The 25,202-nt window shown below is 51.2% G+C and overlaps 1 protein-coding gene and 1 pseudogene across 3 annotated transcripts; both read right to left on the bottom strand.

Moving 5' to 3' along the window:
• Positions 1–9,012: 9,012 nt before the first annotated feature.
• TFE3 (transcription factor binding to IGHM enhancer 3) lies at positions 9,013–22,942 on the bottom strand. Of its 3 annotated transcripts, XM_007991673.3 has the most exons (11): positions 22,686–22,942; positions 20,015–20,128; positions 18,667–18,970; positions 17,759–18,004; positions 17,572–17,676; positions 14,679–14,796; positions 14,275–14,331; positions 14,014–14,089; positions 13,694–13,739; positions 11,673–11,820; positions 10,694–10,888 (listed from the first exon to the last, which is right to left on the bottom strand). In XM_007991673.3, the coding sequence occupies exons 1-11, from the start codon at positions 22,799–22,801 to the stop codon at positions 10,803–10,805; spliced, it is 1,416 nt and encodes a 471-aa protein (XP_007989864.3). In that variant the 5' UTR covers positions 22,802–22,942; the 3' UTR covers positions 10,694–10,802. The 3 variants fall into 3 exon arrangements, with proteins under 3 accessions (XP_007989862.1, XP_007989865.1, XP_007989864.3); XM_007991671.3 differs by lacking the exon at positions 13,694–13,739 and having other exon boundaries at positions 9,013–10,888; positions 22,686–22,941; XM_007991674.3 differs by lacking the exon at positions 13,694–13,739 and having other exon boundaries at positions 9,013–10,888; positions 18,667–18,905; positions 22,686–22,940.
• A 1,212-nt stretch (positions 22,943–24,154) lies between these two features.
• Positions 24,155–24,871, bottom strand: LOC103232926 (small ribosomal subunit protein uS5 pseudogene; annotated as a pseudogene).
• Positions 24,872–25,202: the final 331 nt, after the last annotated feature.

Here is a 25,202-nt window from a genome sequence, read left to right as displayed (position 1 = left end):
TGTTTATTTCCCATCTCTCAGGGATCACTTTCCTTCATCGTCTAATGTCCAATATCTTTTTTGTTGTTGTTGTTTTGTTTTTGAGACAGGGTCTCACTCTCGCCTAGGCTGGAGTGCAGTGGCGCAATCACAGGTCACTGCAGCCTTGATCTCCTGGGCTCAAACAATCCTACCGCCTCAGCCTTCCAAATAGCTGAGGCTTCCAGATTAACCACCACACCCAGCTAATCTGATGTCCACTATCGTGAGATTTGTTTTTCCATTTTATTTGTCTCAATTTTTATTTGTTTCAGGCAGGAGGGCAAATTCTGTCCCCATTATTCCATCTTGGTTGAAAACTGGGCTGGGCGCAGTGGCTCACTCCTGTAATCCCAGCACTTTGGGAGGCCAAGGCAGGTGGATCACCTGGGGTCAGGAGTTCGAGACCAGCCTGCCAAACATGGTGAAACCCCGTCTCTACAAAAATACAAAAAATTAGCCGGGCATGATGATGGGTGCCTGTAATCTCCACTACTCAGGAGGTTGAGGTGGGAGAATCACTTGAACCCAGGAGGTGGAGGTTGCAGTGAGCCAAGAACAAGCCATTGCACTCCAGCCTGGGTGACAGAGTAAGACTCTGTCTCAAAAAAAAAAAAAAAAAAGAGAAAGAAAGAAAATCAATAATTACAAACAGCAGAAAATCATGCAGCAGGTTTCCAGACAAATTTGGTGAAAGTAGAACAAAATAGTTTTTTTAATAAAAGATGTAATAACAGTGAACTATTTATCAGGTTTTTTTTTGTTTGTTTGTCTCAAAGAGCTCCCGGCCGGGTGCAATGGCTCATGCCCGTAATCCCAGCACTTTGGGAGGCCGAGGCGGGCGGATTACCTGAGGTCAGGAGTTCAAGACTACCATGGCGAACATGGTGAAACCCCATCTCTACTAAAAATACAAAAATTAGCTGGGCATGGTTGCACATGCCTGTAATCCCAGCCACTCGGGAGGCTGAGACAGGAGAATTGCTTGAGCACAGGAGATGGAGGTTGCAGTGAGCCAAGATTGTGCCACTGCACTCCAGCCTGGCCAAAAGAGCGAGACTGTCTCAAAAAATAAAAAGAAAAAAGAAAGAAAGAAAAAGAAGGAAGGAAAGAAGGAAGGAAGGAAAGAAAGAAAGAAAGAAAGAAAAGAAAAAGAAAGAAAGAAAGAAAGAAAGAAAGAAAGAAAGAAAGAAAAAGAAAGAAAGAAAGAAAGAAAGAAAGAAAGATTGATTCAGTGTCGGGCACGGTGGCTCACGCCTGTAATTCTAGCACTTTGGGAGGCTGAGGTGGGTAGATCACCTGAGGTAAGGAGTTCGAGACCAGCCTGGCCAACATGGTGAAAACCCATCTTTACTAAAAACACAAAAATTAGCTGGGCGGCCTGGCGCAATGGCTCAAGCCCATTATCCCAGCACTTTGGGAGGCCCAAGCCGGTGGATCATGAAGTCAGGAGATCAAGACCATCCTGGCTGGAGTCTCCTGCTTCAGCCTCCCAAGTAGCTGGGACTACAGGCACACGCCACTACACCCAGCTAATTTTTGTATTTTTCTTAGAGACATGGTTTTACCAAGTTGGCCAGGATGGTCTCGATCTCTTGACTTTGTGATCTGCCTGCCTTGGCCTCCCAAAGTGCTGGGATTACAGGTGTGAGCCACTGCACCCAGCCGTTTTTTTTTTTTTTTTAGACAGAGTCTTGCTCTGTCACCAAGGCTAGAGTGCAGTGGTGCTATCTTGGCTCACTGCAACCTCCACCTCCCAGGTTCAAGCAATTCTCCTGCCTCAGCCTCCCAAGTAGATGGGACTACAGGCACGTGCCACCACGCTCAGCTAACTTTTGTGTTTTCAGTAGAGACGGGGTTTCGCCATGTTGGCCAGGCTGCTCCTGAACTCCTGACCTCAACTGATCTGCCCTCCTCGGCCTTCCAAAGTGCTGGGATTATAAGCGTAAGCCACTGCGCTTGGCCTATACTCTTCATTAGAAGCAAGTCTCTAAGTCCAACTCACATTCAAGAGGAGGAGGGGAATTAGGCTCTACCTCTTGAGGGGATGAGAATAAGATATCTAATACATATTTTGGAGGTGATACTTTTTTTTTTTTTTTTTTTTGAGACGGAGTCTCGCTCTGTCACCCAGGCTGGAGTGCAGTGGCGCTGTCTCAACTCACTGAAAGCTCCACCTCCCGGGTTCACACCATTCTTCTGCCTCAGCTTCCTGAGTAGCTGGGACTACAGGCGCCCGCCACCATGCCCGGCTAATTTTTTGTATTTTTTTTTTTAGTAGAGACGGAGTTTCACCATGTTAGCCAGGATGTTCTCGATCCCCTGACCTTGTGATCTGCCCTCCTCGGCCTCCCAAAGTGCTAGGAATACAGGCATGAGCCACCGCGCCTGGCCTATACTTTTTATAAATAATATATTTTTTGGCTGAGCACAGTGGCTCATGCCTGTAATCCCAGCACTTTGGAAGGCTGAGGCAGGTGGATCACTTGAGGTCAGGAGTTCAAGACCAGCCTGGCCAATATGGTGAAATCCCATGCTGGGTGTGGTGGCACATGCCTGTAATTCCAGCTACTTGAGACGCTGAGGTAGAATCGCTTGAACCCAGGAGGTGGAGGTTGCATTGAGCTGAGATTGCACCACTGCACTCCAGCCTGGGCAACAGAGCAAGACTCTGTCTCAAAATAAAGATAAAAATTAAAAAATATATATTTTTTGACATGGGGTTTCACCATGTTGCTTAGGCTGGTCTTGAACTCCTGAGCTTAAGTGATTCTCCCACCTCAGCCTTTCAATGTGTTGGGATTACAGGCGTGAGCTGCTGCTCCCAGCCTGAAGGTGATACTTTAAGGATGTGCAACTGTGTTTCACCTTAAAGTTTTGCCCACTAGTTTTAGCATTTAGTGGATTTTGTCTGCAGCGATTATTACTGTGGTATTCTAATGGGAATTTTCTACTTCCCTCATTCCTTCTATATTTATTATTTGGAATTCTTGTATAAGAAAGAGTTGACCTTTCTCCACCATTCATATATTTATTAGAGACAGGATCTCACTGTGTCTTCCAGACTAGAGTGCAGGGGCTATTCACAGGAGTGATCATGGTGCATTACAGCCTCAAACGCTTGAGCTTAAGCCATTCTCCCACCTCAGCCTCCCAAGTAGCTGGGACTACAGGCACAGCACCTCGCCTCGCTCTCAGCATTTATTTATTCAATCATATCACTTATATAAATAAGTATGGAATCATGGATGTTCATTTTTTGAACTATAATCTAATATTCTCCTTTTTGTTATTCTTGCTCAAATTGTTCCAGCTTTGGCCACTGGGAGTTGTTTTTCTTTTTTTTCTTTTGTTTTGAGACAGAGTCTCGCTCTGTTGCCAGGCTGGAGTGCAGTGGCGAGATCTTGGCTCACTGCAACCTCTGCCTCCCAGGTTGAAGCGATTCTCCTGCCTCAGCCTCCAGAGTAGCTGGGACTACAGGTGCGTGCCACCACACCCAAATAATTTGTGTATATTTAGTAGAGACGGGATTTCACCATGTTGGCCAGGATGGTCTCAATCTCTTGACCTCGTGATCTACCCAAAGTGCTGGATTACAGACGTGAGCCACCGTGCCTGGCCAGGAACTCTTTCAGGTTGGCTTCTGTATCTTATGACACGCTGCAATCATGACTTTTTTTGTTTTTTTTTGAGACAGAGTTTCGCTCTTGTTGCCCAGGCTGGAGTGCAATGGCATGATCTCGGCTCACTGCAACCTCTGCCTCCCAGGTTCAATTGATTCTCCTGCCTTAGCCTCTTGAGTAGCTGGGATTACAGGTGCCCGCCACCACGCCCGGCTAATTTTTTGTATTTTTAGTAGAGACGGGGTTTCACCATGTTGGCCAGGCTAGTCTCAAACTCCTGACCCCAGGTGATCCACCCGCCTTGGCCTCCCAAAGTGCTGGGATTACAGGCATGAACCACCGCACCCAGCCACCATCATTGTTTTTAGGCATTTCCTTACTTTCTGTCACTACAAGATGCTCCAGGCTCATCTTGTATTTCTCTCCACCCCAGAATGAAAATCAGCCATTTTTCCAGGAGTCCTGGTTTCTTTTACTGGAGAATGGCATTTAGAAACCAAGGTCAGGCCGGGTGTGGTGGCTCACGCCTGTAATCCCAGCACTTTGGGAGGCGGAGGTGGGCAGATCACGAGGTCAGGAGATCAAGACTATCCTGGTGAACACGGTGAAACCCCGTCTCTACTGAAAATACAAAAAAATTAGCTGGGCATGGTGGCAGGTGCCTGTAATCCCAGCTTCTAGGTAAGCTGAGGCAGGAGAATCTTGTTAACCTGGGAGGCGGTGGAGCTTGCAGTGAGTGGAGATCATGCCACTGCACTCCAGCCTGGGCGACAGAGCCAGACTCTGTCTCCAAAAAAAAAAAAAAGAAACCAAGGTCCAGGCTGGGTGCGGTGGCTCAGGCCTGTAATCCCAGCACTTCGGGAGGCCAAGGTGGGCGGATCACCTGAGGACAGGAGTTCAAGATCAGCCTGGCCAACACGGCGAAACCTTCTCTCTACTAAAAATACAAAAAGTAGTCAGGCGTGGTGGCCAGCGCCTGCAGTCTCAGCTACTCGGAGGCAGGAGAATCGCTTGAACCCAGGAGGTGGAGGTTGCAGTGAGCCAAGATTGCACCATTGCACTCCAGCCTGAGCGACAAGAGTAAAACTCCGTCTCAACAACAACAACAAAAAAGAAACCAAGATCTGGCCACTAGATGTGCTCATTGTTTCTGGAATAGCACGATTTGTAGGACTTCTCAGTGGACAGACTGAGAAACTGTCTGCAAAAACCAAGAAGATAGGACCACTTAGTACAACATAGTATCTGCGGTAGGTGCCTTCTGAGATACACTCAACCAGTGCTGCCTGCCTGCTATATTCTTGGTCTTGTGTAATCCCCTCCCCGTTCAGTTAACTTGTTTCCAAGCAACAGAATGCCTCAACCTTGAGGGGTATCACTTCCATAATTAGATCACAAGAGATGTGACCTCTGTTTTGCTAGCCAACTCTTTCTCTTGCTGGCTTGGCTGAAGCAAACTACCATGCTGTGAGCCACCGCGTGGAAAGGTGTGGATGGTGGGCACCTCTGGCTGACAGCCAGCAAGGAACTGGGGCCCTCTGTCCAACAGGCTGCAGAGAACCGGATCCTGCCAACAAATACGGGAGCACAGAGCAGATCCTTCCCCAGTCGCACGTTCAGAGAAGTCCTCAATCCTGCCCTACTCCTTCTTTGATTGTGCCTTAGAGAGGCTGAAGCTGAGGACCCAGCTGAGCCCAGCCTGGATTCCTGACTTGCAAAACCTGAGAGATAATTTATGTGTATTGTTTGGAGCCACTAAGATTGTGGCCATTTGTTTCACAGGAATAAGTAGTACGGCATCCTTACTTGGATCCTAGCACAGAAAAAACGTTAGTGGAAAAATTTCACCAGTGAAATCCAAATAAACTCTGAAGTTGAGTCAATAGCACTCTACCAATGTTATTTTCTTTTTTTTTTTTTTTTTTGAGACAGAGTCTCACTCTGTGGCCGAGGCTGGAGTGCAGTGGCGCGATCTTGGCTCACTGCCAGCCTCCTGGGTTCACGCCATTCTCCTGCCTCAGCCTCCCGAGTAGCTGGGACTACAGGTGCCTGCCACCACGCCCGGCTAATTTTTTGTATTTTTAGTAGAGACAGGGTTTCACCGTGTTAGCCAGGATGGTTTCGATCTCCTGACCTCGTGATCTGCCCATCTCGGCCTCCCAAAGTGCTGGGATTACAGGCGTGAGCCACTGTGCCCGGCCCAATGTTATTTTCTTAGCACTGGTAAATGTGCCATGGTTATGTAGGATGTTAACATTAGGGGGAGGTGGGTGACAGGTATGAAAGCGCACTAATGGTGATGCAACTCTTCTGTAAATCTAAAATTATTTCAGAAAAACTTTTAAAAAACTCTGGGAGGCCAGGTGCGGTGGCTCACGCCTGTAATCCCAGCACTCTGGGAGGCTGAGGCGGGTGGATCACAAGGTCAGGAGATCAAGACCATCCTGGCTAACACGGTGAAACCCCGTCTCTACTAAAAATACAAAAAATTAGCCAGGCATGGTGGCGTGCACCTGTAGTCCCAGCCACCCGGGAGGCTGGGGCAGGAGAATGGCTTGAACCTGGAAGCCAGAGGTTGCAGTGAGCCAAGATCGTACCACTGCACTCCAGCCTGGGCGACAGAGTGAGACTTCATCTAAAAAAAAAAAAACAAAACTCTGTAATCCCAGCACTTTGGGAGGCCGAGGCAGTTGGATCATTTGAGATCAGGAGTTCAAGACCAGCCTGGCCAACATGGTGAAAACCCATCTCTACTAAAAATACAAAAATTAGCCAGGCAGTAGTGACATGTGTCTGTAATCCCAGCTACTCAGGAGGCTGAGGCAGGAGAATCGCTTGAACCTGGAAGGTGGAGGTTGTGGTGAGCCAAGATCATTCCACTGCACTCCAGTCTGGGTGATAGAATGAGACCCTGTCCCCACCTCCCCCCCACAAAAAAAACCCTCTGGGCATTACATGTTACATTTAAAAAATAAAGAAGAGGCCAGGCGTGGTGGCTCACGCCTGTAATCCCAACAATTTGGGAGGCCGAGGTGGGCGAATCACCTGAGGTCAGGAGTGCAAGACCAGCCTGACAACATGGTGAAACCCAGTCTCTACTAAAAGTTCAAAAAAATTGGGCCAGGGGCTGTGGCTCACGTCTGTAATCCCAGCAATTTGGAAGGCCGAGGCGGGCGGATCATTTGAGGTCAGGAGTTCAAGACCAGCCTGGCCAACATGGTGTAACCCCATCTCTACTAAAAATACAAAAATTAGCCGGGCGGTAGTGGCACGTGTCTGTAATCCCAGCTACTCAAGAGGCTGAGGCAGGAGAATCACTTGAACCTGGGAGGCAGAGGTTGCAGTGAGCCGAGATCGCGCCATTGCACTCCAGTCTGGGTGACAGGGCAAGACTCTGTCTTAAAAAAAAAAAAAAAAGACCAGGCGCAGTGGCTCACCCCTGTACTTTCAACACTTTGGGAGGCCGAAGCGGGTGGATCACGAGGTCAGGAGTTTGAGACCAGCCTGACCAACATGGTGAAATCTTGTCTGTAATAAAAATACAAAAATTAGCCAGGCGTGGTGGCAGGTGCCTGTAATCCCAGCTACTCAGGAGGCTGAGGCAGGAGAATTGCTTGAGCCTGGGAGGTGGAAGTTGCAGTGAGTTGAGACTGTGCCACTGCACTCCAGCCTGAGCAAAAGAGCGAGACTCCGTATAAAAAAAAAAGTACCCAAATTTGCCAGGCGTGGTGGCACATGCCTGTAATCCCAGCTACTCAGGAGCCTGAGGCAGGAGAATCACTTGAACTTGGGAGGCGGAGGTTCCATGAGCTGAGATCATGCCACTGCACCCCAGCCTGGGTGACAGGGAAACCCCATCTCAAATAAATTAATTTAATTAAATTAAATAAAGAGGAGAGTATAGAGCCAGGTATGGTGGCTTATGCCTGTAATCCCACTTTGGGGGGCCGTGACAGGTGTATCACTTGAGGCCAGGAGTTTGAGACCAGCCTGGGCAACATGGTGAGACCCTGTCTCTGCTAAAAATACAAAAATTAGCTGGGTGTGGTTGCGCACCTGTAATCCCAGGTACTTGGGAGGCTGAGGCACGTGAGTCGCTTGAACCTGGGAGACAGAGGTTGCAGTTAGCAGAGATCGTGCCACTGTACTTCAGTCTGGGCAACAGAGCGAGACTCCACTTCAAAAAAAAAAAAAAAAAGAGAGAGTATAGCAAAGTTGAGGAGAAAAATAAAGGTTATTAGGGAGCCATCAGTCTGGTTACAGAGATTCAGCAACCAAGCTTGGAGGGGTAGCAATGTGACAGGTTAGAAAGAGCCAGTTTTCTAGGCTGACGCCTGTAATCCTACCACTTTGGGAGGCCAAGGCAGGAGGATCACTTGAGGTCAGGAGTTCGAAACCAGCCTGGCCATCATGGTGAAACCCCATCTCTACTAAAAACACAAAAAATTAGCTGGGTGTGGTGGCAGGTGCCTGTAATCCCAGCTACTTGAGAGGTTGAGACAGGATAATTACCTGAACCTGGGAGGCAGAGGTTGCAGTGAGCTGAGATCATGCCACTGCATTCCAGGCTGGGTGACAGGGTGAGACTCTGTCTCAAAAAAAAAAAAAAAAAAAAAAGAGAGAGAGAGAGGAGTCACAGTGACCAAGCCCAGTTCCAGCCCTCAGAGGTCACAGTCTGGTGGGGTAAATGGAGGGACCAGGCTTGATGCTTGTTCTAGGAGTCAGTGTCTGGATGAGAAATTGCGGAAAAAATACTTTTTCCCAGCCTTCAAGAAGATACTTGTGTTCATTTAAATTCTCCCAAAATCTCAACATCTGTTCCAAAATTCATTTGGTTGCCTGTTTCTCTGCCTTTCAGATATTTGTCTTTGCCCTTTCCACCATCTTGAATACCTCTGTTGTCTGCCAGGAAATATCCTCATAGACTTCCTTATCAGTTTCAAAAGTGGATTTGCAAGGAAAGCTTCTTTCCCCCTCTGCCCTCAGCGGCATTTTTCAATCGAGCCCTCACTCACCTGACTTTACTGTTTTACCGCCTCACCCATTTACAGGCTTGCGTATCTTCAGAACAGTTCAATTCTATTCCTCAGCTTCTTCAAAGACCAAATGGAAGTAAGAAGCAGCATGTTCTGACTAACATTCCTTTGGAGAAATAAATTAGATAAAACACTTGCAGCAGTTAAAATTGTGCCTGGTGATTGGTCTTTAAAAGGACTAATGTCTTTTGTTTGCATAGTCTTCCTCCATGCCCTCTTCCTTTCTAAATTATTTTATCCATTCTTCTGGAATCTGTTTCTCCCAAGGACTTTTATCCCTCTTGGCCTGCATGGGCCATGTTCACTGCACAGTGAAAAACAAGGACAGGAGACTCTTTGCCAAAGTTAAAAGCGCATCAAACACGCCTAGCTTTTATTATTTTAATCACAAACCTATAGACCCCTCAGTATACCTTCCCTGGGGCCTGGCCCCAGCAATCCAAAGCTGACAACCTTGGGTGTAGGTATGAAGGGTGGGAATGGAGGGGGGAGTGTCTCTTGATAACTCTGAAATGGGGTGATTCCTCCAAATGAAGAACTGGGTGGGGGACAGAGGTTGGGGTGGCCTAGATTCTCAATATGTGGAGCAATAAAAAATTCAGATAAACAAATGAGGGGTACAATATGCTTTTACAACCCTCCTCCAAGCCTCTGCCTTGCTGGGGGAAGGCTTCCAGTTTTTCCTGGGCTGGGGAGCTCCTAGGTTAGCCCCTTCCTTCATCCTGTTGCTCTACGTGTTGAAAAAGAATACTGAGGTACTGGTCCTGGTAACCTGAACCCAGTCCCCCACTAATACCCATCACCTTCCCAAACTGCCCCTCAAGGAAGAAGGCAGGACTCTGCCCAAGGGTAGGGGCCTCTCACTCCAGATATAGGTCTGGAAAATTCATCCATGAAATTTCATCATCTGTCCCCTTCCCCAAGAGCAAGGTTGGCTCAGAGCCCTCCTAGGTTAAGTCAGGTTGGTCCCAGGTTAAGGCAGGGGAGCTTAAGTACCACTCCTCCCTGCAGTGTGGAATGCTTAAATGGGATGTTGCTGAGGGACAAGGGTGGGGCTGTGATCTCCACAAGCATGAGTGGTGGCCTGGTCCTACTGATTCTTCCACATCTGAAATGCCTGTGCTGGGCTGTTCCTATAGGGAAGGGGTGGGGCCTGGCTCCTCCATTCCTAGAAGGCCAGGAGAGTTCCCAGGGGAAGGGGCCGGGTCTCATCCTCGTTTCTGTTCCTTGCCTGGGCAGAGCAGGGCAGGGTTCAGGGGGAAGGGGCAGAGCTTAAACCCCCAGGGCTGGGACCTCCATTACTTGACTCCTCTTCTGTGCCAGGATGGACTAGACTGGTGGTTCCAAGACAAAGGATGGAGCAACATCCTCACATCTCCCTTTCCCAGGAGACCTGGCTAGGACAGTCCCTAGGGTACAGGCGCAAGACCTCATCCTGTCTCCTTCCCTCACCTGGACAAGGATGAGTCCCACGGGGGCAGGGGTGAGGCTGTGATCCCCAGGGGGCAGGCCTTGATCTCAGGTCCTTCTCCGGCCTTCTCCTTCTGAAATACCTGCACTGGGCGGTTCCTTTGGGGAAGGTGCAGGGCCTCATCTGACTCCTCCTCCTTGCCTGATTACAGGGGTGGGGCCTGATCACTTCTCCTCTTCCCCCCAGAATACCTGGGCAGGGCAGTCTCATGGGAGGGTGGGGGAAAAGGCGGGGCCTCATCCTGACTGGTCCTCCTTTCCTGGGTGGGGAAGTCCCAGGGGAGGGGTGAGGCCTGATCAGGACTCCTCCTCCATGCTGAAGCTGCTGCGGCGGCTGCTGGCCTTGGAGACAGCAGGGGACACTGAAGAGAGCAGGGGATCGGAGGCAGCCCGCAGTGGGGACAGGGCACCCCCCGACAGTCCTCCCACCACCCCCTCCTCCTCCTCCATCAGAATGTCCTCCAGCCCTAGGTGGAAGGGGTCTCCCAGGTCCCCCAGGTGGTCACTGGGAAAGTGCAGGTCCAGAAGGGCATCTGAGGGCGGTGCAGGGGGCTGCTGATGGGGAGCATTCTGGGCAGGTCCCCCCCCTACATGGAACGTTGCTGCGCCTGGCCTGCCCTCCTCCTCAATGTCCAGCTGCTCTGGCTTGAGGCTGTCAGAAGCCGAAGTCGTGGCCAGGGAGAGCAACCCTGGGGTGGGAGGTACCGGCAAGCCATGGATCTGGGCCTGCAGTTCTAGCTCCTGTAAAAAATAAGGGTTGGGTGCAGGATAAGTAGGGTTCAGAGTCCCTTAGAGGCAGAGGAGTGTAAAGGTTGAAAAGGGTAGGTTCCCTGGGTTGGAATTCAGCTTCTGCTACTCACTAGTTGGAAAACTTTAGGCAAGGTGCTTAACATCTCTGAAGCTTCAGAGTCGCAAACTGTAAAGTGGGTATATAATAATGGCCCCTAGGCCAGGCGTGGTGGCTGACACCTGTAATCACTTTGGGAGGCTGAGGTAGGTGGATCACCTGAGGTCGGCAGTTTGAGACCAGCCTGACCAACATGGAGAAACCCCATATCTACTAAAAATACAAAAATTAGCTGGGCGTGGTGGTGCATGCCTATAATCGTAGCTACTCAGGAGACTGAGACAGGAGAACTGCTTGAACCCGGGAGGCGGAGGTTGCAGTGAGCCGAGATCGTGCCATTGCACTCCAGCCTGGGCAACAAGAGCAAAACTCCGTGTCAAAAAAAACAAAACAAAAAAAGCCCCTATCTCATAGAATTGTGAGGACTGAATAAGTTAGTGAATATAAAGCTCTTGTCACAGTACAGAGCACAAGCTAAAAGCTATGTACGTTAGCAATATTATCCCTGTTAATATTATGATTATTAGTTATCATTATCACTATCACTATCATGTGAGTTGGGAAGCCCAGGGATACCCCAAGTATGCCAGGAAGGGAAACCCTGGCCCGCTTTCTCTCTGTCTCCACCTGCAGGAAGCTCTGCCCTACTTCCCCCACCACCATCTCCTCTTTTCAAACCTGAATTCGGAGCTGCAGGCTGCGGTTGGCCTGCTCCAGGGATCGCTGCCGGCTCTCCAGGTCTTTGGAGCGCTGTTGCTCCTTCTGCAGCTTGCGGATATAATCCACAGAGGCCTTCAGGATGGTGCCCTTGTTCCAGCGCATCTCCCTGTGGGGCCCAAGTGGGAGGCAAGTGGGAAATGCCACATGAGGGGTTTTTCAGGAGCTGAGGCGGGGATTGCACCAGGTGGGAACCTCCCACTACACGCCTAGAACTTGAGGCTGGGGTCCTTTAAAGATATGGAGTACCCAGAGGAAAACTTCCCGCCTGGAATCTTCCAATGGTGCCCCATCACACTCCAAACCCTGGAAGCCGTCTCTGACCTGACCCCTTAGGATTCCTCTCTTCCCTATGTCTCTCTGATTGATCTCACTACAGCCACATTGGTATCTCAGTGCTCCTAGAATACAGAAAACCATTCCCATCTCAGGGCATCAATCCCAGCTGTGCCCTCTGCCTTGAATACTCTTACCCCCAGACACCTATGCGGCTCCCTCCCTTGCCTCCTTAGGCTCTTTATTCAAATGTTTCCTTGTCAGTTGGGGCCTGCCCTGTCCTCACCTTCCTTACCCCAAACTAACCCTCCCCAACATTCTCCCATTTTCCTTCCAGTCTTTATTCTTCTCATAACACTCATCATAATGGATCTCATAGATGTTTACTTATTTACTATTTGTCTGCCCCTACTAAAACATCAGTTTCATGAGGTCTGTTTTGTTCCCTCTGGTATTTTTTTTTTTTTTTTTTTTTTTTTGAGACAGAGTCTTGCTCTGTCACCCAGGCTGGAGTGCAGTGGTGCAATCTCAGCTCACTGTCAGCTCAGCCTCCCGGGTTCATGCCATTCTCCTGCCCCAGCCTCCCGAGTAGCTGAGACTACAGGCGCCCACCACCACACCTGGCTAATTTCTTGTGTTTTTAGTAGAGACGGGGTTTCACTGTGTTAGCCAGGATGGTCTCGACCTTCTGACCTCGTGATCTGCCCACCTCGGCCTCCCAAAGTGCTGGGATTACACGCGTGAGCCACCATGCCCAGCCTCCCTCTGGTATCTTTAGGGCCTAATATGGTACCTGGCACAAACCAGAGGCTCAATAAATAAATCTTTCTCTTCTCCTTTTTTTTGGGGGAAGGGGGTGGGGGATGGAGTCTCGCTCTGTCACTCAGGCTGGAGTGCAGTGGCACAATCTCGGCTCACTGTAACTTCCACCTCCCGGGTTCAAGCGATTCTCCTGCCTCAATCTTCTGAGTAGCTGGGATTACAGGCCTGTGCCACCATGCCCCGCTAATTTTTTTTGTATTTTTTGTAGAGACGGGGTTTCACCATGTTGGCCAGGCTGGTCTCCAACTCTTGACCTCAAGTGATCCACCCGTCTCGCCTCCTCAAGTGCTGGGATTACAGGTGCCCACCACCACACCCGGCTAATTTTTGTATTTTTAATAGAGATGGGGTTTCAGCATGTTGGCCAGGATAGTCTCGATCTCCTGACCTCGTGATCCACCTGCCTCAGCCTCCCACCGCACTGGCCATCTTTTTTTTTTTTTGAGTCGAAGTCTTGCTCTGTCACCCAGGCTGGAGTGCAGTGGTGCCATATTGGTTCACTGCAACCTCCACCTCCCAGGTTCAAGTGATTCTCCTGCCTCAGCATCCCAAGTAGCTGGGATTACAGGTGCGTGCCACCACATGCAGCTAAATTTTTTGTATTTTTAGTGGAGACAGGGTTTCACCATGTTGGCCTTCAACTCCTGACCTCGTGATCCGCCTACCTCGGCCTCCCAAAGTGCCGGGATTACAGGTGTGAGCCACCACACGTGGCTAACTTTTGTATTTTTAGTAGAGAGGGGGTTTCACCATGTTGGCCAGGCTAGTCTGAAACTCCTGACCTTAGGTGATCCACCCGCCTCAGCCTCCCAAAGTGCTGGGATTACAGGCATGACCCACCACACCCGGCCAATAAACAAATCTTGAATAAATAAAGGAAGTACCATTGTACCACTGCACTCCAGCCTGGGTGACAGAGTGAGACTCCATCTCAAAAAGAAAGAAAAAAAAGGAAGTACTAAGTGAACAGAAAAGTAGGTGCACATATCCTACGGAGACCAGATGGGGCACACAGACCATAACATTATGTGCCTAAAATTTTAGGTGCTGACACAGTGAGGCTCTGCAACCCTGCTCAGGCTGAGAAAGAACCAGAAGAGAAATGCCTGGGCCAAGACTGCCTGGTGAGCCCACCAAGACACAATTTTAGTAGCATGGGACACCTGCCCCACCTCCCACTGGCAGGGTCCCAGCCCAGACTCACGGGTCACTGGACTTAGGGATGAGAGTGCCCAGTTCCTTGATCCTGTCGTTAATGTTGAATCGCCTGCGACGCTCAACTTTGGAGAGGGGAGGAGAGGAAGAAAGAGCGGGAGAAAGAGTTGTCAATTAGCCAAGAATGGAAGAGACAGAAAGTAGGGAGTTGGGAGGCTGTTGCAGGGAAGGAGTTCCCCATGGGGGACCAGGACTTGGGGTGAGGCAGGCCTGCACAGCACCTGGGCAGTGCACACGCTTTCTGGCTTACTTAGGTTGTGATTGTCTTTCTTCTGCCGTTCCTTCAAAAGGGCCTTTGCCTCGGTCTCTGGAAAAGAGTGGAGTGATCAGGGCCTCTGGGCACAGGAAGGCAAGAAACGCGTGCAGATGCTAAGGTAGGGTTTGGTAGCCAAAAGCAGGGGAAATGCCGTTTTTAAAAAGTGCCTTTTTTTTTTCTATTTTAAGCCTTGGTGATAGGCTGGTTGTTAAATCCAAGATGAGAGGAAGCGGGGTGAAAGCAAGACCACAAGCCACATAGGGAAAGGGGACAAACAGCCCCCATTTCTGTATGTCCAAACCATTTTCCCCAGAATCAGGCCCATCTCTAGACCTGGCAGGCACAGGGCTCACCTGGGGTAAAGTGTAGGGCCATGGGACCAAGACCCTATCACCTACCAGAGATCTCCCGTTTGATGTTGGGCAGCTCAGCTGGGCAGGAGTTGCTGACAGTGATTGCTGGCGTGGCCACGCCTTGACTACTGTACACATCAAGCAGATTCCCTGACACAGGCAGCTGGGGGCAGAGAGGGCAGAGAACCACCAGTTGGGAACAAACCCCAGGCTTGGCTCCTCCTCAGAACCAGGTTCCTGAGCTTCCACATATCCCTCTAATGCAAAGACTGGCTGACTCAGCACCAGAACCCTTGCTTCTCCTTCAAGGCAAATTCACATGGCGACCAAACAGGGAGGACAGAGCAAACCCGACCTACCTTGCTTCACTGGGAGACTGGAGCCTGCCTGGCCTGCTTATCACTTCCTCCAGTCCCTCATATCCCTCAGTGACCTCTAAAGCCCCTTTCCCAAACCCCGGGGCTGGCTCTGAGAAGAAATGCTGGAAAACCACCCTTCTCAGGTCTTTGTCGGCTCTGATGCGACATTCCAGTCCGTTAGCTCCTCCCAGCACAACATTCCAATCCAGCATTCTTGGAACACTCCAACCCAATCTTCTCTGACCTTGGTAAATTGTCATGACAACATTCTATCCAAAATCTGGCCTTCTGGAGAATTCCAACCTAATCTCCAGTCTTTCACTCTGATCAAGTTGTACCATCTTCCACATCAGGGTCTCCTGCTGCTGTGGACCAAGGTCCTGACTCCAGTATCTTCTTGCACATTCTGTTCTCTCAGGAGATTCTTACCCAACTATTCAATTAGCACTGCTTTATGTCAGCCTAGTTTTTTTGTTTTTTTTTTTTCTCTCCTTCACACTTTCCTGGATATACTCCACAGCAGCACGCTAATCTGAAGTATACCCAGGGCCAAGTGTGGTGGCTCACGCCTGTAATCCCAGCACTTTGGGAGGCTGAGGTGGGCGGATCACTTGAGGTCAGGAGTTCATGACCAGCCTGGCCAACATGGTGAAACTCCATCTCTACTAAAAATACAAAACAGCCAGGCGTGGTGGCTCATGCCTGTAACCCCAGCACTTTGGGAGGCTGAGGCAGGTGGATCACCTGAGGTCGGGAGTTCAAGACCAGCCTGACCAACATGGAGAAACCCCGTCTCTACTAAAAATACAAAATTAGCCGGGGTGGTGGCACATGCCTGTAATCCCAGCTACCTGGGAGGCTGAGGCAGGAGAATTGCTTGAACCCAGGGGGCAGAGGTTGTGGTGAGCCGAGATCACGCCATTGCACTCCAGCCTGGGCAAAAAGAGCGAAACTCTGTCTCAAAACAACAACAACAACAAAAATTAGCCAGGCATGGTGGCCTGCACCTGTAGTCCCAGCTACTTGGGAGGCTGAAACAGGAGGTGGAGGTTACATTCAGCCGAGATCACGCCACTGCACTCCAGCCTGGGCAACAGAGTGAGATTCCATCTCAAAATAAATAAATAAGTAAATAAATAAAAATAAAATAAAGTATATCCAAATCCCACCTCTTCATGAGTTTTAATCTCTTGAACCCACTTCCAGTCTGCCACATATAAGGTCCCAATTTCTAGCTGTGTCCAAATCAATAAAAAGTTCTGATAAATTAGTCCCATTTTTATACATGCTTCTATCCTATTGATAAGTTGGAAAAAAGCAAAACTACAGCCACTTAGCATGCTCTAAAGCGAGTTATGAGACCCGGCATGGTGGCTATGTCTGTAATCCCAGCACTTTAGGAGGCCAAGGTGGGTGGATGGCTTGAGCTCAGGAGTTCGAGACCAGCCTGGGCAACATAGTGAGACCCTGTCTCTACTAAAAATACAAAAAATTAGCCAGGCATGGTGACACAAGCCTGTGGTCCCAGGTACTTGGGAGGCTGAGGTGGGAGGATCACTTGAGCCCGGAAGGTGGAGGCTGCAGTGAGCCAAGATTACACCACTGCACTCCAGCCTGGGTGACAGAGCAAGACCCTATCTCAAAAATAAATAAATAGGCTGGGCGCGGTGGCTCAAGCCTGTAATCCGAGAACTTTGGGAGGCCGAGGTGGGTGGATCACCTGAGGTCAGGAGTTCGAGACCAGCCTGACCAACATAGTGAAACCCCGTCTCTACTAAAATACAAAAATTAGCCAGGCATGCTGGCAGGCACCTGTAATCTCAGCTACTTGGGAGGCTGAGGCAGGAGAATCGCTTGAACCCAGGAGGCAGAGGGTGCAATGAGCAGAGATCACACCATTGCATTCCAGCCTGGACAAGAAGAGTGAAACTCCATCTCAAAAAAAAAAAAAAAAAAAAATTAAATTAAAAATAAATAAATAAATAAAGCAAGTTAGGCTGGGCACAGTGGCTCAGGCCTGTAATCCCAGCACTTTGGGAGGCCAAGGCAGGCAGATCACAAAGTCAGGAGATTGAGACCATCCTGGCTAACACGGTGAAACCCTGTCTCTGCTAAAGATACAAAAATCAGCCAGGTGTGGTGGCACGTGCCTATAATCCCAGCTACTCAGGAGGCTGAGGCAGGAGAATTGCTTGGACCTGGGAGGCAGAGATTGCAGTAAGCCAAGATTGCACCACTGCACTCCAGCCTGAGTGACAGAGCGAGACTCTGTCACAAAAAAAAAAAGAAAAGATTATCATCTCTTCGTACTTCTCACAGCAAAGCCTAAGCACTTTGATATACCCTGCTGTCTCAGTGAACTCCCCACCTGTATCTTTCACAGTCTACATGGCCTACCTCTCAACACAGTCCAACAAGGTCCAAGGGCATTGACATACTCTATTCTTGTCATAAGGCCTCCCTCTCTATCTTAGCACAATCCAGGCAAGGGTCTCATATACACACAGCCAGCTGAGTATGGTCTTGGTGATACAGAAATGCCCTAATTTTCAGACCAACCTCCCATCTCAGGGCCTCACCGTGCTGGGGAGCTGCAGTCCTGTGGTGCCTCCAGGCAGATAGCTGAGCATTTCATCATTGTAACTGGACTCCAGGCTGATGATCTCATCAATGACATCATCAATCTAGGGGAAGAAGTAAGTATCGTACAGGGTTAGAAGAATTTGGGAGGGGAATGTGGGAGGAGGTTTGGCTGTAGCCTCTTACCTCTTTCTCTGAGCTGGACCCGATGGTGAGCAGCGCCATGGGGCTGTTGGGCGCACTGCCTGTAGGGCCGGTAGTATGGGCAGCCTCGGGGGCAGGCAGCGGCTGGGCACTTGTGGGCCCCGGCGGTGGGGTGAGGGCCTGGGAAGCCAGCTTGGGCCCGAGTGTGGTGGACAGGTACTGTTTCACCTGCTGCCGGCGTGCCTGCTGCAGGTGGTAGCGCGTTGGGTTCTCCAGGTGGGTCTGCACCTGTGGAATAAGGTAGACAAGGAAAGGGAGGGGACAAGGCAGAACAGGACTCAAAGGGGTGACTCTGAGCTCCAGCCTGACCCTCCTAACTCATCGGTGCCTAGACTCAGGCAGACAAGCTGGACCCAGAATCTGAGAACACCCCAAAAACATTGGCAAGTCTCCCCCAGGACCCAAACTGTCTTTCTCAGAAATCCTTCACAGCTGCCAAGATCCACCTATGACTGACAGGATCCCTCGTAGTTTCTGGAAAACCCTGTCACAGTCCCCAAGATTCCCCACCCTAGTCTCTGACACCACCTAATAGACCTGGGAACCATACAATGCTTCCCCAAGACCCCCTGATGGCCAAAGAACTAACGTATCCCACACACATGAAGCTCTTCCTACAAAGCCAGGGCCCACTTGGGGCACTCATAAGCCTCCATGGTTCACCAAGACATCCTCATGGCCCCCAAGAACTCGCAATTTCACAAGATCACCTCAGAAACCCAAAACACATGAGACATGAACACAGATCATTTAAACAGTACCAGGGACCTTCCTTAGAGCCCCTAAGACCTAGCCCCCAAATCACCAGCACATTGAGGCCATCCCTAGCTCCTAGGACTACTCCTCAGTCACCAGGAGCCCCCTCCCAGGGCCTCTGGATCTCACCTTACCTTGAGCACCTCCCTGGGCACCTGAGCAGGGGGTGGACGGCCCAATGTGTGGCCCCCAGCAGAGACGCCAACCACAGAGATGGCAGGAGAGGCAGGTGCAGGACTGGGGAAGGGAGCCGCGGCGGCCTGTTCCCGACGCTCACGCCTCTCCTGCTCCTGCGCCTGGGCCCGCATTAGCTGCTGCCGCAGCAAGACCCTCGATGAAGAAGATGACGACATGGCAGGGGTCCTGGAGCCCCCTGCAGAAGACGATGCAGAGAGTGTAGCTGGGGTGGCTGGTGTGGCCTGCAGTGATATTGGGAGGCTGTGGAATGGGAAATATGGGGCCATATTTTAGGTAAGCTAAAAGTCTCATCCCAAGCCTAAAGGGTCGTATTGTGATGGAGCAGACACAGGAACCAGGCCTGTTCTCTGCCTTCCGAGGCCACAATGTAGAAGCAGAGACACAGGTACCAGGCTTGGTGGTGGCTCTCAGGGGTCACAGTCTGATGGGGGACACATTGGAGGTCAGTCTGGTGGGGGAGTTTTAGCCTTTCGTCCTTATGGTGAAGCCTAGATTTGAGCCTGTTCACATATTAAGTGGAGATGCTATTGTTCAGCTCTGCAAGGGGGTGTTTGTCCTATTTACAGGAGAGCAGAAGAAGCAGAATTGAGGCTGTGGCAGCAGAATGTGGATACAGAGGGCTCCTAAGCCCAATGTAAGGCTAGAGAAGCTCTCTGAGCTCCTGGGGGTGGGCGTCAGGTGATAGGAGGAGCCCCAGGTTCCTCTTCCTCCCCTGTCTGGGCCTCTGGTCCCAGGAGCTAGTCAGTCTTGAAAACCTCAGAGATTTCACAATACTCTCTTCCTGCCCCTCTTCCACCTCCCCTCCCCTCTCTCAGAGCCCAGGCCGATGACTCAGCACATTTAGACTTCCAAGCTTGGGGAAAGAAGAGACCAGCAGGGGCTCCTCAAGGGCTGAGGGTGGGTGAGTTGGTAGTGTGGGAAGGGGCTGAGTTGGGGCTAGAGGTATGGCCCCGCCCACCCGGGGACTAGAGTTTAAGCAGGCTACGCCCTATCTCTGAGCACTCCAGGCCGGCTGGAACACCAGAAGCTGGAACACTTGCATATGAATGGGTGTGCAGGTGGGCAGGGGGGAGGCAAGGGGGGTCTTGACAGAGATACTGGAATCCTAGCTTGACCACCTACTTTCCTGTGTGACATGCTCTTTCTGGCCCCTAATTTTACCACCTAGAAAACGCAGACTGGTGAAAGAATGGGTTGGGCTGGTACTGAGGGCCTCTGCCCATCAAGAGGGGAGAGGAGCGCTGAGGAATTGGGAAGGGAGTCAGACAGACAAGTCATACATACCTTGAGCGAAGGGGTAAGGGTTGGCTTTTGAGCTCGTAGAAGCTGTCAGGATCAAGGACGTTTTCTAATTCTATGTCAGCAACAATCCCGGATTCCGGAAGCAAAGAGTTCAGGCTGAGGGGGAGGTGGAGTGGTGGTCAGTGATTGAATGAAGGACCTTATTCCCCAGCCCTCCCCTGAGACAGAGAAAGAGAGAGACAGAGAAGGGGAGAATGAAGAGGAAGGCACAAGCCCCTCATACTTGGCCACCTTGCTGGGTACCACACAACCATGAATTCCCACCTCCTTTCCCCCATCCTCCGTTCCCCTCCCCACTGTGTTACTCATAGTCCCTTAAGAGTCAGAATAATAAGAACGCCTGCATCCCAACCCCCACACTGTAACAACCTGGGTTTGAGGAAAACAGAATTTAGGAATAACAATTCACTTTATAGAAGGATTCCTGACTTCCTATCAGAGTTCTCCCAGCCCCCATACCCACCTACTTTTTTTTTTTTAAGACAAAGTCTTGCTCTGTCGCCAGGCTGGAATACAGTGGTGTGATCTCGGCTCACTGCAACCTCTGCCCCCTGGGTTCAAGTGATTCTCGTGCCTCAGCCTCCCGAGTAGCTGGGATTACAGGCACACATCACCACCTCCAGCTAATTTTTGTATTTTTAGTAGAGACAGGGTTCCACCATGTTGGCCAGGATGGTCTCGATCTCCTGACCTCATGATCTGCCTGCCTCGGCCTCCCAAAGTGCTGGGATTACAGGCATGAGCCACTGCGCTTGGCCAACCCCCTAATATTTTCTTTACAGCTGAATTTGAGCCCAGGTATATGTGTATGTTCACACACACACACACAGAGCAAGTAGGGGCACCCCTCAGCATAACAGTCCCTTGTAACACAAACTGAATGCATCACAAAGAGAACTGGGAATAATTCACTTGACATAAAGTCAAGTGAAATTTGTGAAAACCCATTTCACAAATGAGTTTCTCCCAGCCCCAGTTAGAGTTCATGGGATGCCAACACATGCCCAGATATAAAATAGAAATATCAAAGGCTCCCCTCACTCCAACAGACTGGATTTACAAGAGGGAGAATTTGGGTGGTTGATCCACTTTATACAAGTATTCTTTTCTTAGCCGGAGGAGCTTGCCCAGCCTTCTGTTTTTTTGGATAGATCAAAACACACACACACCTCCAACATCAATACCCACTGGCATACAAAATAAGAAGCCATATACACCCCTCCCTTTAACTATGTCCACTACTGCGATGATCTAGGTTGTTACAGAGGAATTAGAAGATGGTGAATCAATATACAGAAAGGCTCTGCTCAGCCCCAGAGAGCAAGGGACAGTTAACACACACGTGGATGAATATGCATCCTTCAATTTAGCCAAACATTTAGAATGCTGAGAGATTGCTGGTGACTTCACTTGACAAGAATCCTCTCCCCTCCCCAAGGATCTGTCTTCCTTCCTCTCCTCACCCTCAGATGGAGCTCTAAAACCACCCAGGAAGTGGGGAAGAGGAAGCTCGGGGGAGCCACTGAGCTCAGCACAATCCCAGGCACAAAGGAGGCAAAGAGCCCCATCACCACCAAGGCTCACACACCCATTGCACAGAAGTTGGAAGAGATGGGCACTAGGGTGATCAGGGAGGGCTGGGGCTCCAAAGCCCATTGATAAAAGTAAGGATGAGAAGAGGCCAGAGGGGATCCACCCAGGCAGGGATGGTGCAATCTGTACTCGTTCCAGCTCTATGGACAGATTACCCCCAGAAGCTCAGAGATCGAAAAGAAGATAAAAAGAAAAGGGGTGTGGGGCTAGGTAGTGGGAAGGGCTGAGAGGCTAGAACGAGTAGCAGCATGAACAAGAGCCTCCTCTGGGTTCCCAAACAAGGTCTGAGGCCTTCTCTGAGCTAAGAGGTAACATCATCGCCCTCTGTCTGGCTGGCTGTCTCCCATTCAGGCCCTTAACAGGTGTGGGAAGAGGGCTTTTCCACTATCCTTGGGCTCTGCCCCAGCTGGATGGGCGGGCAGGGGGGAAAGGATTATTCAGGCCAAGTCTTGCTGAATGTTGTTGCTTCTCTTGTTCATTCACACGCACTCACAAGGCTGGTCCCAGGCAGCATATCTGAGATACCTCCAAATCCCTCCAGATTCATGTTATCCCCAAACACAGCAACCAGTCACTGAGAGGCACCAAGCTCCCAGAACAGCACTTGTGTCCCTCAGGACCCCTTCTCCCACACTGAGGGAAAAAGATTCCAGGATTCCCTTAAAACCAGTGCCTCACCTGACAGTGTCCCCTCAAATTCATTCCCCTCATGTCCAACTGAAAACCCCTGAATTCAGCCTCTAATCAGAGTCCCAGTCTGCCAAGTTCAGCTATCTCAGACCAGTTTCTGGATACTCCAGAATAGGCCCCTCTAGACGCAGTCAAGGGCTCCCCAAACCTGACCCAGACCCCGTTTAATGCACTCTCACGACTCCTTTAATAAAGCCACGATCCAAGCAGGCCACTGCCGGATTCCTTAGGTGCCCCTCCAAGACGGGCGCCCCGACGTCCTCCAAGGCTAGGCCGAGGGCCTCCAACCCCAGTCCGGGGCCCCCGCTGCCCCCCAGATCAGGCCCCTGGGAGCCCCAGTCGGCACTCCCGGCCCCAGGCGGCACCGCACCTGAGCAGCTGAGCCGAGTCGGCCGGCCTGCGCTCCTCCAACAGCACGAACACGGCTCGGGGGCCCTCCGCGCTGGCCTCTACGCCATCCCGAGGTGGCTCGGCCGCATGAGACATGACGCCCGGCCCCGGGCGAGCCCTGCCAGGCCGGTCGGGCCTCGGCCCGGTCCCCCTAACAAAATAAGAGTCCCCCTCCCCCCAGCTCGCCACCGCCTCCTCCTCCGCTAAGCCATGGAGCTAGCACTGCGCGGGCGGGCGGCGTCGGGGAGATGGGATGGGCCGTGAGTCATCCCCCGCCCAGAAGGGACCGACGCCCCCCCCAACCTAACCCCGGACGACCGCCCTCCTCCCCTCGTCTTTTTCCCCCTCCTCCCTCCTCCCTCCTCCCAGGGATGGGGAAACTCCACAGGAAGTGACCGCACTGGGGATGGACTGCCCGTCTGGCCACGACCCATTAGCCAGGCGGCCAATCGCTGAACGGCGATTTGAGGGCCCGCCCTAAGCGACGCCTCCGACGCGAAGGAAAAACGCGATTCGGCCCGCCCTCCTTCCGATAAGCACCCCCCCCAGACCACGCCCTCAGGGGCAGCGACAAATAGGCGAGGGGTGATTTGGTTGAGCCACGCCTCTATGTTTGCGTCCGTTTCGGAGCCACGCCCCCTCTTCTCAAATTATCCCTCTGCAAGATAATATTATTAAGCCGCTCCTTGGGTCCTCTGCGCCTGCGCATCGATGGCCAGTCGGCGCACGGAGGGGCTCCTGGCCAACTTTTAGTTGCAGAACTGCGCCCTCTCTCGGCCAATATTCGTAATATCTGAGCCCTAGACCGCGCTCCAACCTCGATCTAGCTGTGCTCTCTCAGCCAAAGCCATAACTATGAGGCAGAGGCAGCTACATTCCCTGGAGGTGAGGACCAGAAACCCCGCCCTTTCGGTATCCGCAGTCCAACCGCCCAGCTGGTCTTCCGGGAGTACTCTGCCTGTTCCATGCCATCGAGAGCGGTTGTTGTACTATGTTTGTTGCGCTGTGCAACATGTGCTTAATAAATTCTTGACGGGTGGATGAATCTGGTCCCTTCGGTGAATGAGGACTTCTGGAATCACAAAGATCCAGGTTGGAATAGGGAAGGGGACCTTCCCTCTCCCAGCCTCAGCTTTCCTGGCCTGTTAAATGGGAGTCAAAATACCTTTCTGGCAGGGTTGTTCTACGGTATGAAAGGTGCTAGCAGGTTGTTTGGCATACAAGAAGTTTCCCAAAATTAGTTGATTCACTCACTTGTTCACTTATTCAACATTCACTGAGCGCTTCTGTATGCCAGACGCATGCAATCCGGCTTGCACACGGCGGAGGGTCTCACCCATATCCTCAGGTGCACATAGCTCACAAAACACCCAGACCCACAGCCTTCCCTTCCTCTTTCTTTTTTTTTTTTTTTTTTCAGGCTTTATTTATTTTTCTTGTATAAAAACCCTATGTTGTAGCCACAGCTGGAGCCTGGGTCCGCTGTACGGAGACTCTGATGTGGGTCTTGACAAGGTGGTCAGTGAATTCCTGATAGGGAGACTTGGTAAATACAGTCTCCTTCCAGAGGTCAGGGGTCAGGTAGCTGTAGGTCTTAGAGATGGCATCAAAGGTGGCCTTGGCGAAGTTGCCCAGGGTGGCAGTGCAGCCCCGGGCTGAGGTGTAGCAGTCATTGATACCAGCCATCATGAGCAGCTTCTTGGGCACAGGCGCTGAGACGATGCCAGTGCCCCTGGGTGAAGGGATGAGGTGCACCAGCACAGAGCCGCAGCAGCCTGTCACCTTGCAAGGGACGGTGTGGGGCTTGCCGATCTTGTTCCCCCAGTAGCCTCTGCGCATGGGGACAATGGAGAGTTTGGCCAGGATGATGGCCCCACAGATGGTGGTGGCCACCTCCTTGGAGCACTTAACACCCAGGCCGACGTGGCCATTGTAGTCCCCGATAGCAACAAACGCCTTGAACCTGGTGCGCTGGCCAGCACGGGTCTGCCTCTGCACCTGCATAATCTTAAAAACCTCGTCTTTGAGAGAGGCCCCCAAGAAAAAATCAATGATCTCAGATTCCTTAATGGGCAGGGAGAAGAGGTAGATCTCCTCCAGGGACTTGATCTTCATGTCCTTGACCAAGCGGCCCAACTTGGTGATGGGCATCCACTCCTTACCCCTTGGCCTTGCCTCCGCGAGCTCCGCGGCCTCGGCCCCGGCCCCGTCCATGGCTGCGAACCCGGCCCCCGATGCCACTGCTGAAACCTCCGCGGAAGCTACCGCGGTTCCCCATCCCAGGGCCACCAGAGCCTCCGGACCCGCCCCCCCCGGCCCCCCTTTCCCCCCCTGCACCGGCGTTATCCGCCATTTGGTGTTTTCTCCGAGAAGAGGCCCTTCCTCTTTCTTGACATCCCAAGACCCTGACCTGAGTTGTGCCTCCAGGAATTTCACCGGGCTCCCATTTACCTCAGATCTTCCTGTATTGGCATCCTTATTTCACAGGTCTGTCAGT

Source organism: Chlorocebus sabaeus, chromosome X (genome assembly GCF_047675955.1).
Source record: "Chlorocebus sabaeus isolate Y175 chromosome X, mChlSab1.0.hap1, whole genome shotgun sequence".
Lineage (NCBI taxonomy): Eukaryota > Metazoa > Chordata > Mammalia > Primates > Cercopithecidae > Chlorocebus > Chlorocebus sabaeus.
This window is presented reverse-complemented; position numbering and strand designations above follow the sequence as displayed.

Bases quoted from the DNA above. Each gene is read 5' to 3' on its own strand.
- TFE3 (XM_007991671.3), bottom strand. From the start codon at position 22,801: ATGTCTCATGCGGCCGAGCCACCTCGGGATGGCGTAGAGGCCAGCGCG. The intron at 14,332-14,678 runs GTAGGTGATAGG...ACTCTTTTCCAG, and splicing joins CATCAAACGGGAGATCTCTG to AGACCGAGGCAAAGGCCCTT. The intron at 10,889-11,672 runs GTTTGAAAAGAG...TATTTTTTACAG, and splicing joins GCCTGCAGCTCCGAATTCAG to GAGCTAGAACTGCAGGCCCA.